The 17771-nt window shown below is 43.9% G+C and overlaps 1 protein-coding gene across 3 annotated transcripts in view; it reads right to left on the bottom strand.

Moving 5' to 3' along the window:
- Window positions 1-17771, bottom strand: part of CDK14 (cyclin dependent kinase 14) — a 317114-nt gene that overhangs the window by 116413 nt on the left and 182930 nt on the right. For all 3 annotated transcript variants that reach the window (XM_072154286.1, XM_072154287.1, XM_072154289.1), the window contains one exon: window positions 10943-11006. In XM_072154286.1, the coding sequence (XP_072010387.1) occupies window positions 10943-11006 (64 nt within the window). The remainder of the gene's footprint in view (window positions 1-10942; window positions 11007-17771) is intronic.

The following is a 17771-nucleotide window of genomic DNA, read 5'->3' as shown; positions in this document are numbered from 1 at the left end:
AACACTCGGGGATATCTCCGGAGCAAAGGATAATAAACGGGACATTGAGATTCATCCCACATGGACATATAAGGTTAGAGAGAGGGGCGACGAGGAAACTGCGGCACAGAGTTCTTAAAGGGGTTTTCTGGTTTTATGTAAATTCCCCTAAATCACATAATTGGGATGATTGGTGTCAAATTCTCAACATTTTCAATTTTGGTTAAAATCTGAAACAGAATTCCTGTACATAACTAGTCCTGCTCTCAGCTGAGAAATGGAGACAATAGTATCCAATCTAGACAATGCTCTGTGAGCTAAACAGCTTGGACTACAGACTAATACATTGTACCAAACCTGTACATAGCGAGTCCTGCTCTCAACTGAGAAGTGGAGACAACTGTATCCAGTCCAGACAATGCTCTGTGAGCTGAACAGCCTGGACTGATACATTGTAGCAAACTAGCAGATAGTTTAGTGAGTTTAATCACAGAGCATTGTCTACACTGGATAGTATAGTCTCTACTTCTCAGCTGAGAGCAGGACTCGCTGTGTACAGGTTAACTACAATGTATCAGTCTGGAGTCCGGGCTGTTTAGCTCACAGAGCATTGTCTACACTGGATAGTATTGTCTCTATGTCTCAGCTGAGAGCAGGACTCGGTATGTACAGGTTTACTACAATGTATCAGTCTGGAGTTTGGCCTGTTTAGCTCACAGAGCATTGTCTACACTGGATAGTATTGTCTCTATGTCTCAGCTGAGAGCAGGACTCACTATGTACAGGTTTACTACAATGTATCAGTCTGAGGTCCGGGCTGTTTAGCTCACAGAGCATTGTCTACACTGGATATTATTGTCTCTACTTCTAAGCTGAGAGCAGGACTCGCTGTGTACAGGTTTACTACAATGTATCAGTCTGGAGTCCGGGCTGTTTAGCTCACAGAGCATTGTCTACACTGGATAGTATTGTCTCTATGTCTCAGCTGAGAGCAGGACTAGCTGTGTACAGGTTTACTACAATGTATCAGTCTGGAGTTTGGCCTGTTTAGCTCACAGAGCATTGTCTACACTGGATAGTATTGTCTCTATGTCTCAGCTGAGAGCAGGACTCACTATGTACAGGTTTACTACAATGTATCAGTCTGAGGTCCGGGCTGTTTAGCTCACAGAGCATTGTCTACACTGGATATTATTGTCTCTACTTCTAAGCTGAGAGCAGGACTCGCTGTGTACAGGTTTACTACAATGTATCAGTCTGGAGTCCGGGCTGTTTAGCTCACAGAGCATTGTCTACACTGGATAGTATTGTCTCTATGTCTCAGCTGAGAGCAGGACTAGCTGTGTACAGGTTTACTACAATGTATCAGTCTGGAGTTTGGCCTGTTTAGCTCACAGAGCATTGTCTACACTGGATAGTATTGTCTCTATGTCTCAGCTGAGAGCAGGACTCACTATGTACAGGTTTACTACAATGTATCAGTCTGAGGTCCGGGCTGTTTAGCTCACAGAGCATTGTCTACACTGGATATTATTGTCTCTACTTCTAAGCTGAGAGCAGGACTCGCTGTGTACAGGTTTACTACAATGTATCAGTCTGGAGTCTGGGCTGTTTAGCTCATAGAGCATTGTCAGATATGAGCTGATACATTGTACCTGTACACAGCCAGTCCTATTCTTGACTGAGATAGAGACATTGCAAGTCCCATCAGGCCATGGTATTTTATAGTAATATTGGCATGCCAGGATTGGTGGTCTCCACCCCGTATCAGTTGCCTCCTCCGACAATGGAGCCTTATAATACACAACTGAAGAAGGTATCGGATATAGTAAATGCCCCATAAAGGGGCGTTGGTTACATGCTAATTAATAAAGCATGTATTGAAGTCAGTCACCTGAGCTCCCTCTAGTGGTGGCTTCAGGAAGAAAAAAATCAATGAAATAAATGAAACTTAGTCAAGCAGTGTGAGGGGGAGAAGCAGATTTAAAGTTTATAACAAAGGACAATGAAGGATTCATAGACCTGCACACGTACACTGCGGGGTTTTATACTGAATGCCTGGAAGTGGCTACTTTGCCTCTCTATAATATAGTTTTGCTGACAGTAGTGATTCTTCCTCCCTGAACAATACTTCTAGTTTCTTTGCCGTGGGCATTAAGATTTTGTTGAGCCAAACCTCAGAAGGCCTCAAGCAAAACTTGGTTGTCAAATCCTGGTACAGCGGGAAATACAACCCATTCTAAATATAGATTTAGCAGAGACTGTTTCATATCTCCCCCAATAACTACAGGATGTAACTCAGGATCAGTACAGGATAAGTAATGTCATGTATGTACACAGTGACTGCACCAGCAGCAGAATAGTGAGTGCAGCTCTGGGGTATAATACAGGATGTAACTCAGGATCAGTACAGGATAAGTAATGTCATGTATGTACACAGTGACTGCACCAGCAGCAGAATAGTGAGTGCAGCTCTGGAGTATAATACAGGATGTAACTCAGGATCAGTACAGGATAAGTAATGTCATGTATGTACACAGTGACTGCACCAGCAGCAGAATAGTGAGTGCAGCTCTGGTGTATAATACAGGATGTAACTCAGGATCAGTACAGGATAAGTAATGTCATGTATGTACACAGTGACTGCACCAGCAGCAGAATAGTGAGTGCAGCTCTGGGGTATAATACAGGATGTAACTCAGGATCAGTACAGGATAAGTAATGTCATGTATGTACACAGTGACTGCACCAGCAGCAGAATAGTGAGTGCAGCTCTGGAGTATAATACAGGATGTAACTCAGGATCAGTACAGGATAAGTAGTGTCATGTATGTACACAGTGACTGCACCAGGAGAATAGTGAGTGCAGCTCTGGGGTATAATACAGGATGAAACTCAGGATCAGTACAGGATAAGTAATGTCACTTATGTACACAGTGACTGCACCAGCAGCAGAGTAGTGAGAGCAGCTCTGGGGTATAATACAGGATGTAACTCAGGATCAGTACAGGATAAGTAATGTCATGTATGTACACAGTGACTGCACCAGCAGCAGAATAGTGAGTGCAGCTCTGGAGTATAACACAGGATATAACTCAGGATCAGTACAGGATAAGTAATGTCATGTATGTACAGAGTGACTGCACCATCATCAGAATAATGAGTGCAGCTCTGGAGTATAATACAGGATGTAACTCAGGATCAGTACAGGATAAGTAATGTCATGTATGTACACAGTGACTGCACCAGCAGCAGAATAGTGAGTGCAGCTCTGGAGTATAACACAGGATGTAACTCAGGATCAGTACAGGATAAGTAATGTCATGTATGTACACAGTGACTGCACCAGCAGCAGGATAGTGAGTGCAGCTCTGGAGTATAATACAGGATGTAACTCAGGATCAGTACAGGATAAGTAATGTCATGTATGTACACAGTGACTACACCAGCAGCAGAATAGTGAGTGCAGCTCTGGAGTATAATACAGGATGTAACTCAGGATCAGTACAGGATAAGTAATGTCATGTATGTACACAGTGACTGCACCAGCAGCAGAATAGTGAGTGCAGCTCTGGAGTATAATACAGGATGTAACTCAGGATCAGTACAGGATAAGTAATGTCATGTATGTACACAGTGACTGCACCAGCAGCAGGATAGTGAGTGCAGCTCTGGAGTATAATACAGGATGTAACTCAGGATCAGTACAGGATAAGTAATGTCATGTATGTACACAGTGACTGCACCAGCAGCAGAATAGTGAGTGCAGCTCTGGAGTATAATACATGATATATAATATATATAACATGTGATATATAACTTCCTGTCTGATTACTTGTATTATATAGACAGTTGGTACAGGGCAGTGATATAGCGAGTTTCTGCCTGTGTACACATCTGATTTATCACATAGTGAAACACCTGGAATCCTCTCTAAATGCTTATAATTAAGTAATGTTTCCTCTTCCCAGACCCTCGCCTACTCCTTAATGATAGAGGTTACTGTATAATCTGTATAATTTACAGCACTAGATATCAGCACTTCTCTGCTCTGTCATTACTGCTAAGACAAATCTAAAGCTCTGCTGCCCCCTAGTGCTGCAATCACAGTACTGCTATAGAGATAATAGAAAATGATCCCTGGCTGCTTGCTGGGGGGGGGGGGGGGGGGGGTCTGACCCAAAGTTACCTGAAGTGCCCTAAATGGAGCTCAATTTACTACTATGGAACAGTAAGATATAGTCACCTACAAGTGAAGGGGATCTGGGGACATCACTGTCACACAATATAATGTCTATATGACGTTATATAAACCTGCTATAAATCAGACAGATGGATATAATATGGCGGAGCAGTGCACACCATAGGGAGTGTGCTGTCACTATATACTGTACCTGGGGTTGCTCTGTATATACTGTGTAGCTTTGTGTGTAAATTTGTGGTATGTTGCTGCCCCCTGGTGGAATCAAACTAAACTGCAGACCTAGTTTTCTGCTGTGGAGAAGCTGCACAAGAATAGGGGAATAACTTGAGGGGTGCAGACGTGTGTGGTCGCACACTAAAGCATTAGGAGACACATAATTTGTGAGGGGTATATATGATATATGTGGGGGCACAGTGTGGTCAGTTGTGGTGTGAGAGGTATATATGATATAAGTGGGGGCATAATGTGGTGTGAGGGGTATATATGATATATGTGGGGGGCACAGTGTGGTCAGTTTTGGTGTGAGGGGTATATATAATATATGTGGGGACACAGTGTGGTCAATTGTGGTGAGAGGGGTATATATGATATATGTGGGGGGCACAGTGTGGTCAGGTGTGATGTGAGGGGTATATATGATATATGTGGGGTACAGTGAGGTCAGTTGTGGTGTGATGGGTATATATGATAAATGTGGGGCACAGTGTGGTCTGTTGTGATGTGAGGGGTATATATGATATATGTAGGGGTACAGTGTGGTCTGCTGTGGTGTTAGCGGTATATATGATATATGTGGGGACATATTGTGGTCAGTTGTGGTGTGAGGGGTATATATGATATATGTGGGGGCACAGTGTGGTCAGTTGTGGTGTTATGGGCATATATGATATATGTGAGAGCACAGTGTGGTCAGTTGTGGTGTGAGGGGTATATATGATATATGTGGGGACACAGTGAGGTCAGTTGTGGTGTGAGGGATATATATGATATATGTGGGGGGCACAGTGTGGGCAGTTGTGGTGTGAGGGATATATATGATATATGTGGGGGGCACAGTGTGGTCAGTTGTGGTGTGAGGGGTATATATGATATATGTGGGGACACAGTGTGGTCAGTTGTGGTGTGAGGGGTATATATGATATATGTGGGGACACAGTGTGGTCAGTTGTGATGTGAGGGGTATATTTGATATATGTGGGGGGCACAGTGTGGTCAGTTGTGATGTGAGGGGTATATATGATATATGTGGGGGCACAGTGTGGTCAGTTGTGTTGTGAGGGGTATATATGATATATGTGGGGGCACAGTGTGGTCAGTTGTGGTGTTAGGGGTATATATGATATATGTAGGGGTACAGTGTGGTCTGCTGTGGTGTTAGCGGTATATATGATATATGTGGGGACATATTGTGGTCAGTTGTGGTGTGAGGGGTATATATGATATATGTGGGGGCACAGTGTGGTCAGTTGTGGTGTGAGGGCTATGTATAATATATGTGGGGGCACAGTGTGGTCAGTTGTGGTGTGAGGGGTATATATGATATATGTGGGGGTACAGTGTGGTCAGTTGTGGTGTGAGGGGTATATATGATATATGTGGGAGCACAGTGTGGACAGTTGTGGTGTGAGGGGTATATATGATATATGTGGGGGGCACAGTGTGGGCAGTTGTGGTGTGAGGGATATATATGATATATGTGGGGGGCACAGTGTGGTCAGTTTTGGTGTGAGGGGTATATATAATATATGTGGGGACACAGTGTGGTCAAACGTGGTGAGAGGGGTATATATGATATATGTAGGGGGCACAGTGTGGTCAGGTGTGATGTGAGGGGTATATATGATATATGTGGGGTACAGTGAGGTCAGTTGTGGTGTGATGGGTATATATGATAAATGTGGGGCACAGTGTGGTCTGTTGTGATGTGAGGGGTATATATGATATATGTAGGGGTACAGTGTGGTCTGCTGTGGTGTTAGCGGTATATATGATATATGTGGGGACATATTGTGGTCAGTTGTGGTGTGAGGGGTATATATGATATATGTGGGGGCACAGTGTGGTCAGTTGTGGTGTTAGGGGCATATATGATATATGTGAGAGCACAGTGTGGTCAGTTGTGGTTTGAGGGCCATATATGATATACGTGGGGCACAGTGTGGTCAGTTGTGATGTGAGGGGTATATATGATATATGTGGGGACACAGTGAGGTCAGTTGTGGTGTGAGGGGTATATATGATATATGTGGGGGGCACAGTGTGGGCAGTTGTGGTGTGAGGGATATATATGATATATGTGGGGGGCACAGTGTGGTCAGTTGTGGTGTGAGGGGTATTTATGATATATGTGGGGACACAGTGTGGTCAATTGTGGTGAGAGGGTTATATATGATATATGTAGGGGGCACAGTGTGGTCAGGTGTGATGTGAGGGGTATATATGATATATGTGGGGTACAGTGAGGTCAGTTGTGGTGTGATGGGTATATATGATAAATGTGGGGCACAGTGTGGTCTGTTGTGATGTGAGGGGTATATATGATATATGTAGGGGTACAGTGTGGTCTGCTGTGGTGTTAGCGGTATATATGATATATGTGGGGACATATTGTGGTCAGTAGTGGTGTGAGGGGTATATATGATATATGTGGGGGCACAGTGTGGTCAGTTGTGGTGTTAGGGGCATATATGATATATGTGAGAGCACAGTGTGGTCAGTTGTGGTGTGAGGGCCATATATGATATACGTGGGGCACAGTGTGGTCAGTTGTGGTGTGAGGGGTATATATGATATATGTAGGGGGCACAGTGTGGACAGTTGTGGTGTGAGGGGTATATATGATATATGTGGGGGCACAGTCTGGTCAGTTGTGGTGTGATGGGTATATATGATAAATGTGGGGCACAGTGTGGTCTGTTGTGATGTGAGGGGTATATATGATATATGTAGGGGTACAGTGTGGTCTGCTGTGGTGTTAGCGGTATATATGATATATGTGGGGACATATTGTGGTCAGTTGTGGTGTGAGGGGTATATATGATATATGTGGGGGCACAGTGTGGTCAGTTGTGGTGTTAGGGGCATATATGATATATGTGAGAGCACAGTGTGGTCAGTTGTGGTTTGAGGGCCATATATGATATACGTGGGGCACAGTGTGGTCAGTTGTGATGTGAGGGGTATATATGATATATGTGGGGACACAGTGAGGTCAGTTGTGGTGTGAGGGGTATATATGATATATGTGGGGGGCACAGTGTGGGCAGTTGTGATGTGAGGGGTATATATGATATATGTAGGGGTACAGGGTGGTCTGCTGTGGTGTTAGCGGTATATATGATATATGTGGGGACATATTGTGGTCAGTTGTGGTGTGAGGGGTACATATGATATAAGTGGGGGCACAGTGTGGTCAGTTGTGGTGTGAGGGGTATATATGATATATGTGGGGTACAGAGAGGTCAGTTGTGGTGTGATGGGTATATATGATAAATGTGGGGCACAGTGTGATCTGTTGTGATGTGAGGGGTATATATGATATATGTAGGGGTACAGTGTAGTCTGCTGTGGTGTTAGCGGTATATATGATATATGTGGGGACATATTGTGGTCAGTTGTGGTGTGAGGGGTACATATGATATAAGTGGGGGCACAGTGTGGTCAGTTGTGGTGTGAGGGGTATATATGATATATGTGGGGACACAGTGTGGTCAGTTGTGGTGTGAGGGGTATATATGATATATGTGGGGACACAGTGTGGTCAGTTGTGATGTGAGGGGTATATTTGATATATGTGGGGGGCACAGTGCGGTCAGTTGTGATGTGAGGGGTATATATGATATATGTGGGGTCACAGTGTGGTCGGTTGTGATGTGAGGAGTATAAATGATATATGTAGGGGACATTATAGTCAGTTGTGGTGTGAGGGGTATATATAATATATATGTGGGGGCACAGTGTGGTCAGTTGTGGTGTTAGGGGTATATATGATATGTGGGGACACAGTGTGTATATATGATATGTGGGGACACAGTGTGGTCGGTTGTGATGTGAGCTGTATATATGATATATGTGGGGGCACAGTGTGGTCCGTTGTGGTGTGAGGGGTATATATGATATATATGTGGGGGCACAGTGTGGTCAGTTGTGGTGTGAGGGGTATATGTGATATATTTGGGGGCACAGTGTGGTCAGTTGTGATGTGAGCGGTATATATGATATATGTGGGGGCACACTGAGGTCAGTTGTGATGTGAGGGGTATATATGATATATGTGGGGACACAGTGTGGTCAGTTGTGGTGTTAGGGGCATATATGATATATGTGAGGGCACAGTGTGGTCAGTTGTGGTGTGAGTGCCATATATGATATATGTGGGGGCACAGTGTGGTCAGGTGTGGTGTGAGGGGTATATATGATATATGTGGGGCACAATGTGGTCAGTTATGATGTGAGGGGTATATATGATATATGTGGGGACACAGTGTGGTCAATTGTGGTGTTAGGGGTATATATGATATATTTGGGGACACAGTGGGGGTCATTTACTAAAGGCCCGATTCGCGTTTTCCCGACGTGTTACGCGAATATTTCCGATTTGCGCCGATTGTACCTGAATTGCCCCGGGATTGTGGCGCACGCGATCGGATTGTGGCGCATCGGCGCCGGCATGCGCGCGACGGAAATCGGGGGGCGTGGCCGAACGAAAACCCGACGTATTCGGAAAAACCGCCGCATTTAAAAACCGAAAAAGTGTCGCTTGGGGAGCGCTTACCTTCACTTGGTCCGAGGTGGTGAATTCCGGCGCGATGAGATGACTTTCAGCGCAGCAGCGCCACCTGGTGGACGGCGGAAGAACTACATTCATAAATCCCGGCCGGACCCGAATGCAGAGCAGAGAACGCGCCGCTGGATCGCGACTGGACCGGGTAAGTAAATGTGCCCCAGTGAGGTCGGTTGTGATGTGAGCGGTATATATGATATATGTGGGGGTACAGTGTGGTCAGTTGTGGTGTTAGGGGCATATATGATATATGTGAGGGCACAGTGTGGTCAGTTGTGGTGGGAGGGCCATATATGATATATGTGGGGGCACAGTGTGGTCAATTGTGGTGAGAGGGGTATATATGATATATGTAGGGGGCACAGTGTGGTCAGGTGTGATGTGTGGGCTATATATGATATATGTGTGGACACACTGTGGTCAATTGTGGTGAGAGGGGTATATATGATATATGTAGGGGGCACAGTGTGGTCTGTTGTGATGTGAGGGGTATATATGATATATGTAGGGGTACAATGTGGTCTGCTGTGGTGTTAGCAGTGTATATGATATATGTGGGGAAATATTGTGGTCCGTTGTGGTGTGAGGGGTATATATGATATTTATGTGGGGGCACAGTGTGGTCAGTTGTGGTGTGAGGGGTATATGTGATATATTTGGGGGCACAGTGTGGTCAGTTGTGATCTGAGCGGTATATATCATATATGTGGGGGTACAGTGTGGTCAGTTGTGGTGTGAGGGGTATATATGATATATGTGGGGGCACAGTGTGGTCAGTTGTGGTGTGAGGGGTATATATGATATATGTGGGGGTACAGTGTGGTCAGTTGTGTGAGGGGTATATATGATATATGTGGGGGCACAGTGTGGTCAGTTGTGGTGTGAGTGGTATATATGACATATGTGGGGCACAGTATGGTCAGTTGTGGTGTGAGGGGTATATATGATATATGTGGGGGCACAGTGTGGACAGTTGTGGTATGAGGGGTATATATGATATATGTGGGGGCACACTGCGGTCAGTTGTGGTGTGAGAGGTATATATGATATATGTGGGGTACAGTGTGGTCAGTTGTAGTATGAGGGGTATATATGATATATGTGGGGACACAGTGTGGTCAGTTGTGGTGTGAGGGGTATATATGATACATGTGGGGGCACACTGCGGTCAGTTGTGGTGTGAGGGGTATATATGATATATGTGGGGTACAGTGTGGTTAGTTGTAGTATGAGGGGTATACATGATATATGTGGGGCACAGTGTGGTCAGTTGTGGTATGAGGGGTATTTATGATATATGTGGGGGCACAGTGTGGTCAGTTGTGGTATGAGGGGCATTTATGATATATGTGGGGGCACAGTGTGGTCAGTTGTGGTATGAGGGATATATATGATATATGTAGGTGCACAGTGTGGTCAGTTGTGGTATGAGGGGCATTTATGATATATGTGGGGGCACAGTGTGGTCAGTTGTGGTATGAGGGATATATATGATATATGTGGGGGCACAGTGTGGTCACTTGTTGGTTGAGGTGTAGGATGGGAACATGTGAGGTGCACCGGGGGATGGGCATAAAGTTATGGGGCGCACAAATTCCTGGTGGCAACCCTGACCAAAGCAGCCCCCATTTAAGCTTTTTCCAGTAGGCGGAAAGTTGGGTTTTGAGACAAGTGTTTCTATTAACCTCAGAACCCAAATTAGCGGTGGGTAAAGTCCTGTATTACACATAACACACCCCATGTCTGAGTAGAGGGGAGTGTTTGCTGCTCCTGCATTCTCCTCCTTACAGCAGGTAACACAGCGCTGTAGGCTCCATGTGGCAGCTCCTGGTACTGCATCCCAGACTAACATGTGGAGAGCTTGCGCCTCACCAGAGGGCGCTGCGCCCCCATGGCTGCCTATAATGAGGGGTCCCAATGATCAGACCACACAGAGCCCACACAATGATTCAAGGGAATAGCCAATTCCAACCTACCTGGCTTGAAGTGTGGTAAGGAGTGGACCCCCGGCCATGTCTCCTCATTGGGTGTCCCAAGGATCTGCAATGAGGAACACGATGGAAGTCAGGGACAGATAGACAATGCAAGGGATTCAGTTATAGGCTACAAAACAGCTGTACAACATTCATACATGTTCTCCCCGTGTGACATCAGACAGACATGACAGGTAAGTACCATTTGCTAGAGAGATTACCATAGAGGCGAGACTTACCTATCAGATACCACATCATACAAACAAAATACCTCTATGTAACCATCACATACTAATGTGATGTGACATCACTGTGTGTGTTATCCCTGTACTGTGACATCACTGTGTGTATTATCCCTGTACTGTGACATCACTGTGTGTATTATCTCTGTACTGAGACATCGCTGTGTGTATTATCCCTGTACTGTGACATCACTGTGTGTATTATCTCTGTACTGAGACATCGCTGTGTGTATTATCCCTGTACTGTGACATCACTGTGTGTATTATCCCTGTCCTGTGACATCACTGTGTGTATTATCCCTGTACTATGACATCGCTGTGTGTATTATCCCTGTACTGTGACATCACTGTGTGTATTATCCCTGTACTGTGACATCACTGTGTGTATTATCCCTGTACTGTGACATCACTGTGTGTATTATCCCTGTACTGTGACATCACTGTGTGTATTATCCCTGTACTGTGACATCACTGTGTGTATTATCCCTGTACTGTGACATCACTGTGTGTATTATCTCTGTACTGAGACATCGCTGTGTGTATTATCCCTGTACTGTGACATCACTGTGTGTATTATCCCTGTCCTGTGACATCACTGTGTGTATTATCCCTGTCCTGTGACATCACTGTGTGTATTATCCCTGTACTATGACATCGCTGTGTGTATTATCCCTGTACTGTGACATCACTGTGTGTATTATCCCTGTCCTGTGACATCACTGTGTGTATTATCCCTGTCCTGTGACATCACTGTGTGTATTATCCCTGTACTATGACATCGCTGTGTGTATTATCCCTGTACTGTGACATCACTGTGTGTATTATCCCTGTACTGTGACATCACTGTGTGTATTATCTCTGTACTGAGACATCGCTGTGTGTATTATCCCTGTACTGTGACATCACTGTGTGTATTATCCCTGTACTGTGACATCACTGTGTGTATTATCCCTGTACTGTGACATCACTGTGTGTATTATCCCTGTCCTGTGACATCACTGTGTGTATTATCCCTGTACTATGACATCGCTGTGTGTATTATCCCTGTACTGTGACATCACTGTGTGTATTATCCCTGTACTGTGACATCACTGTGTGTATTATCTCTGTACTGAGACATCGCTGTGTGTATTATCCCTGTACTGTGACATCACTGTGTGTATTATCCCTGTACTGTGACATCACTGTGTGTATTATCTCTGTACTGAGACATCGCTGTATGTATTATCCCTGTACTGTGACATCACTGTGTGTATTATCTCTGTACTGTGACGTCACTGTGTGTATTATCCCTGTACTGTGACATCACTGTGTGTATTATCCCTGTACTGTGACATCACTGTGTGTATTATCCCTGTACTGTGACATCACTGTGTGTATTATCCCTGTCCTGTGACATCACTGTGTGTATTATCCCTGTACTATGACATCGCTGTGTGTATTATCCCTGTACTGTGACATCACTGTGTGTATTATCCCTGTACTGTGACATCACTGTGTGTATTATCTCTGTACTGAGACATCGCTGTGTGTATTATCCCTGTACTGTGACATCACTGTGTGTATTATCTCTGTACTGTGACATCACTGTGTGTATTAACTCTGTACTGAGACATCGCTGTATGTATTATCCCTGTACTGTGACATCACTGCATGTATTATCCCTGTACTGTGACATCACTGTGTGTACTATCCCTGTACTGTGACATCACTGTGTGTACTATCCCTGTACTGTGACATCGCTGTGTGTATTATTCCTGTACTGTGACATCGCTGTGTGTATTATCCCTGTACTGTGACATCACTGTGTGTATTATCCCTGTACTGTGACATTACTGTGTGTATTATCCCTGTACTGTGACATTACTGTGTGTATTATCTCTGTACTGTGACATCACTGTGTGTATTATCCCTGTACTGTGACATCACTGTGTGTATTATCCCTGTACTGTGACATCACTGTGTGTATTATCCCTGTACTGTGACATCACTGTGTGTATTATCTCTGTACTGTGACATCACTGTGTGTATTATCCCTGTACTGTGACATCACTGTGTGTATTATCCCTGTACTATGACATCGCTGTGTGTATTATCCCTGTACTGTAACATCACTGTGTGTATTATCTCTGTACTGTGACATCACTGTGTGTATTATCCCTGTACTGTGACATCACTGTGTGTATTATCCCTGTACTGTGACATCACTGTGTGTATTATCTCTGTACTGAGACATCGCTGTGTGTATTATCCCTGTACTGTGACATCACTGTGTGTATTATCCCTGTACTGTGACATCACTGTGTGTATTATCCCTGTCCTGTGACATCACTGTGTGTATTATCCCTGTACTATGACATCGCTATGTGTATTATCCCTGTACTGTGACATCACTGTGTGTATTATCCCTGTACTGTGACATCGCTATGTGTATTATCCCTGTCCTGTGACATCACTGTGTGTATTATCCCTGTACTATGACATCGCTGTGTGTATTATCCCTGTACTGTGACATCACTGTGTGTATTATCCCTGTACTGTGACATCACTGTGTGTATTATCTCTGTACTGAGACATCGCTGTGTGTATTATCCCTGTACTGTGACATCACTGTGTGTATTATCCCTGTACTGTGACATCACTGTGTGTATTATCCCTGTACTGTGACATCACTGTGTGTATTATCCCTGTACTGTGACATCACTGTGTGTATTATCCCTGTCCTGTGACATCACTGTGTGTATTATCCCTGTACTATGACATCGCTGTGTGTATTATCCCTGTACTGTGACATCACTGTGTGTATTATCCCTGTACTGTGACATCACTGTGTGTATTATCTCTGTACTGTGACATCGCTGTGTGTATTATCCCTGTACTGTGACATCACTGTGTGTATTATCCCTGTACTGTGACATCACTGTGTGTATTATCCCTGTACTGTGACATCACTGTGTGTATTATCCCTGTACTGTGACATCACTGTGTGTATTATCTCTGTACTGTGACATCACTGTGTGTATTATCCCTGTACTGTGACATCACTGTGTGTATTATCCCTGTACTGTGACATCGCTGTGTGTATTATCCCTGTACTGTGACATCACTGTGTGTATTATCTCTGTACTGAGACATCGCTGTGTGTATTATCCCTGTACTGTGACATCACTGTGTGTATTATCCCTGTACTGTGACATTACTGTGTGTATTATCTCTGTACTGTGACATCACTGTGTGTATTATCCCTGTACTGTGACATCACTGTGTGTATTATCTCTGTACTGAGACATCGCTGTGTGTATTATCCCTGTACTGTGACATCACTGTGTGTATTATCCCTGTACTGTGACATCACTGTGTGTATTATCCCTGTCCTGTGACATCACTGTGTATTATCCTGTACTGTGACATCACTGTGTATTATCCTGTACTGTGACATCACTGTGTGTATTATCTCTGTACTGTGACATCACTGTGTGTATTATCTCTGTACTGAGACATCGCTGTATGTGTTATCCCTGTACTGTGACATCACTGTGTGTATTATCCCTGTACTGTGACATCGCTGTGTGTATTATCCCTGTACTGTGACATCACTGTGTGTATTATCCCTGTACTGTGACATCACTGTGTGTATTATCCCTGTACTGTGACATCACTGTGTGTATTATCCCTGTACTGTGACATCACTGTGTGTATTATCTATGTACTGTGACATCACTGTCTGTATTCTCCCTGTACTGTGACATCACTGTGTGTATTATCTCTGTACTGTGACATCACTGTCTGTATTATCCCTGTACTGTGACATCACTGTGTGTATTCTCCCTGTACTGTGACATCACTGTCTGTATTATCCCTGTACTGTGACATCACTGTGTGTATTCTCCCTGTACTGTGACATCACTGTGTGTATTATCCCTGCACTGTGACATCACTGTGTGTATTATCCCCTGTACTGTGACATCACTGTGTGTATTATCCCTGCACTGTGACATTACTGTGTGTATTATGCCTGTACTGTGACATCACAGTTTGTATTATCTCTGTACTGTGACATCACTGTGTGTATTATCTCTGTACTGTGACATCACTGTGTATATTATCCCTGTACTGTGACATCACTGTGTGTATTATCCCTGTACTGTGACATCACTGTGTGTATTATCCCTGTACTGTGACATCACTGTCTGTATTCTCCCTGTACTGTGACATAACTGTGTGTATTATCTCTGTACTGTGACATCACTGTGTGTATTATCCCTGTACTGTGACATCACTGTGTGTATTATCCCTGTACTGTGACATCACTGTGTGTATTATCCCTGTACTGTGACATCACTGTGTGTATTATCTCTGTACTGTGACATCACAGTGTGTATTATCCCTGTAGTGTGACATCAGTGTGTGTATTATCCCTGTACTGTGACATCACTGTGTGTATTATCTCTGTACTGTGACATCACTGTGTGTATTATCCCTGTACTGTGACATCACTGTGTGTATTATCCCTGTACTGTGACATCACTGTGTGTATTATCCCTGTACTGTGATATTACTGTGTGTATTTTTTTTTAGTACAAAGGATTTACATTTTTTAAAATCAACTAAAACTATACAATTTTGGTATCTCAATGATCGTAGTGGCACAAAGAATAAACGGGAAATGTCATCTGGAGCGCACAGTGAAAGAGGTAAAAACACGACCTAAAAGAAAATTCTGCACATGCTTTTTTTGTGAATTTAACTTCACTTTGAATTTTTTCCTGCTTCCCAGTGTACGGAAGCGAAATAATAATTCAGAATGTAGTACCCATAACTTACCAGTAGAGGCCAGCAGAGGACAGTTAATAATAAGACTGCAAAAAAAAAAAATCCTGAAAATGATTACAAATAAACCTGCACTAAAAAAAACTAAGACTATTAGGTATTCTTTTTTTTTTTTTAAAGTATTTTTTGTCTGGTTTTGTATATCCCTTTTAGTTTCTAGTTTAGTTCCTTTTCTGGCTGAATGGGCCCGTGCAGATCATTCATTGGAATCGATTGACACCTTTTGACTTGGCTTAATGCATTAATCATGGAGCCTTTCGGTAGCAGACACCCCCCCCCTCCCTATTAACCTGAGTCAATGGGTCTGGTGATGTGATCCCTGTAATTTCCATAGGATACAGGCGGCTTCACCACAATATAATAACACAATGCGGCACAGCAGAGCAGGAATAGTGTGCGGCTGCCTCTGATAACCGCACCCCCCCCCCCTCCATTCCTCCTCCTGGGGTTCTGTCCTGAACATCAGATCACATATTAAATAAAATCATATGTACATCTGGATCCAGAGAGGAGGCTGGCAGTGAAACAGTTAACCCCCATCAAAACATATCATTTTGTGCGCCCTCTATTAAACACGAGTGGATGGCGGTGGCCGGGATCCAGACCCCACAGAGAACTGGGAGGAGAAGCACTTCCAAAAAAATTCCTTTGTTCTGTTCGGGAATCTTTCAGCGTAAAGAATTTCATATCTGTAGAACAGCAGATCAGTCGTTACAATGTATCATCATCAATCACTAAATGTGTAATATTATGGATACATAATGCAATGTAGCAGTGCTGAACGCTCTAGAGAACTTAAGCGTTGCCTGGTTTTTGTGTTACAATATTTAGTATATTTAGTAGGTATTGTATTAAATGACAACAGCTCTGCTAGAACTCGGCTCTACTACATCTGCAATGGAGAACCCAGCTCTGCTACATCTCCTCATTGCTACATCTAAACACTCAACTACATCTGGAATGGAGAGCCCAGTTCTGCTAAATATATAGGCTGCCCCCTTTAAGCAGGCAATGTTTTCCATTTAACACCTTGGAAAACATATTTGCATACTTCCCATATCTGTGTTGACAAATACAGCACTGCTACATCAACTTATAACTCAGTTCTGTGACCAAGAACTCGGCTCTTCTACATCTGCGACCGCGATCCCAGCTCTGCTATCTCCGCATATAAATATTTAGCTCTGCTACATCTGTATATGAGAACAGCTCAACAGCTGAAAAAGTAACAACTGTGAACCCAGCTCTGCTATACTTGCATCTTAGAACCTCAGCTCTGCTACATCTGCAACTGAGAACAGCTCCGCAGTTGAAAAAGTAACAACTGTGAAGTCAGCTCTGCTATACTTACATCTCAGAACCTCAGCTCTGCTATACTTACATCTCAGAACCTCAGCTCTGCTATACTTACATCTCAGAACCTCAGCTCTGCTACATGTGCACTTGGGGACTTGACTGTATTGAGTAATTTAGTCTATTCACGAGGGTCAATATCTGTCAATCAGAATTCTGCTCTCCAAACACCTCGCAGTGAGAATCCATCGATTCTACAACTGGGAATTCAGCTCTGCTACATCAGCAACTAAGAACCGGACACTGCTCCTACCTGCTCACTGCCAACACGGGCACCACATCCGGTATGGACCAGGCAGGGCTCTGGGGCACATCCATGTCTCACACTGCTGCCAGATTTAGCCAAGACTTTCATATAATGACTATTAAAGGCAAAGTTTCAAAGATATTAAAGGGATCTGTTGGTG

The sequence above is a fragment of the Engystomops pustulosus genome, chromosome 5 (genome assembly GCF_040894005.1).
Source record: "Engystomops pustulosus chromosome 5, aEngPut4.maternal, whole genome shotgun sequence".
Classification (NCBI taxonomy): Eukaryota; Metazoa; Chordata; class Amphibia; order Anura; family Leptodactylidae; genus Engystomops; species Engystomops pustulosus.
Note: the sequence above shows the minus strand (reverse complement) of the source record. Positions and strands in the feature narration are given on the sequence as shown.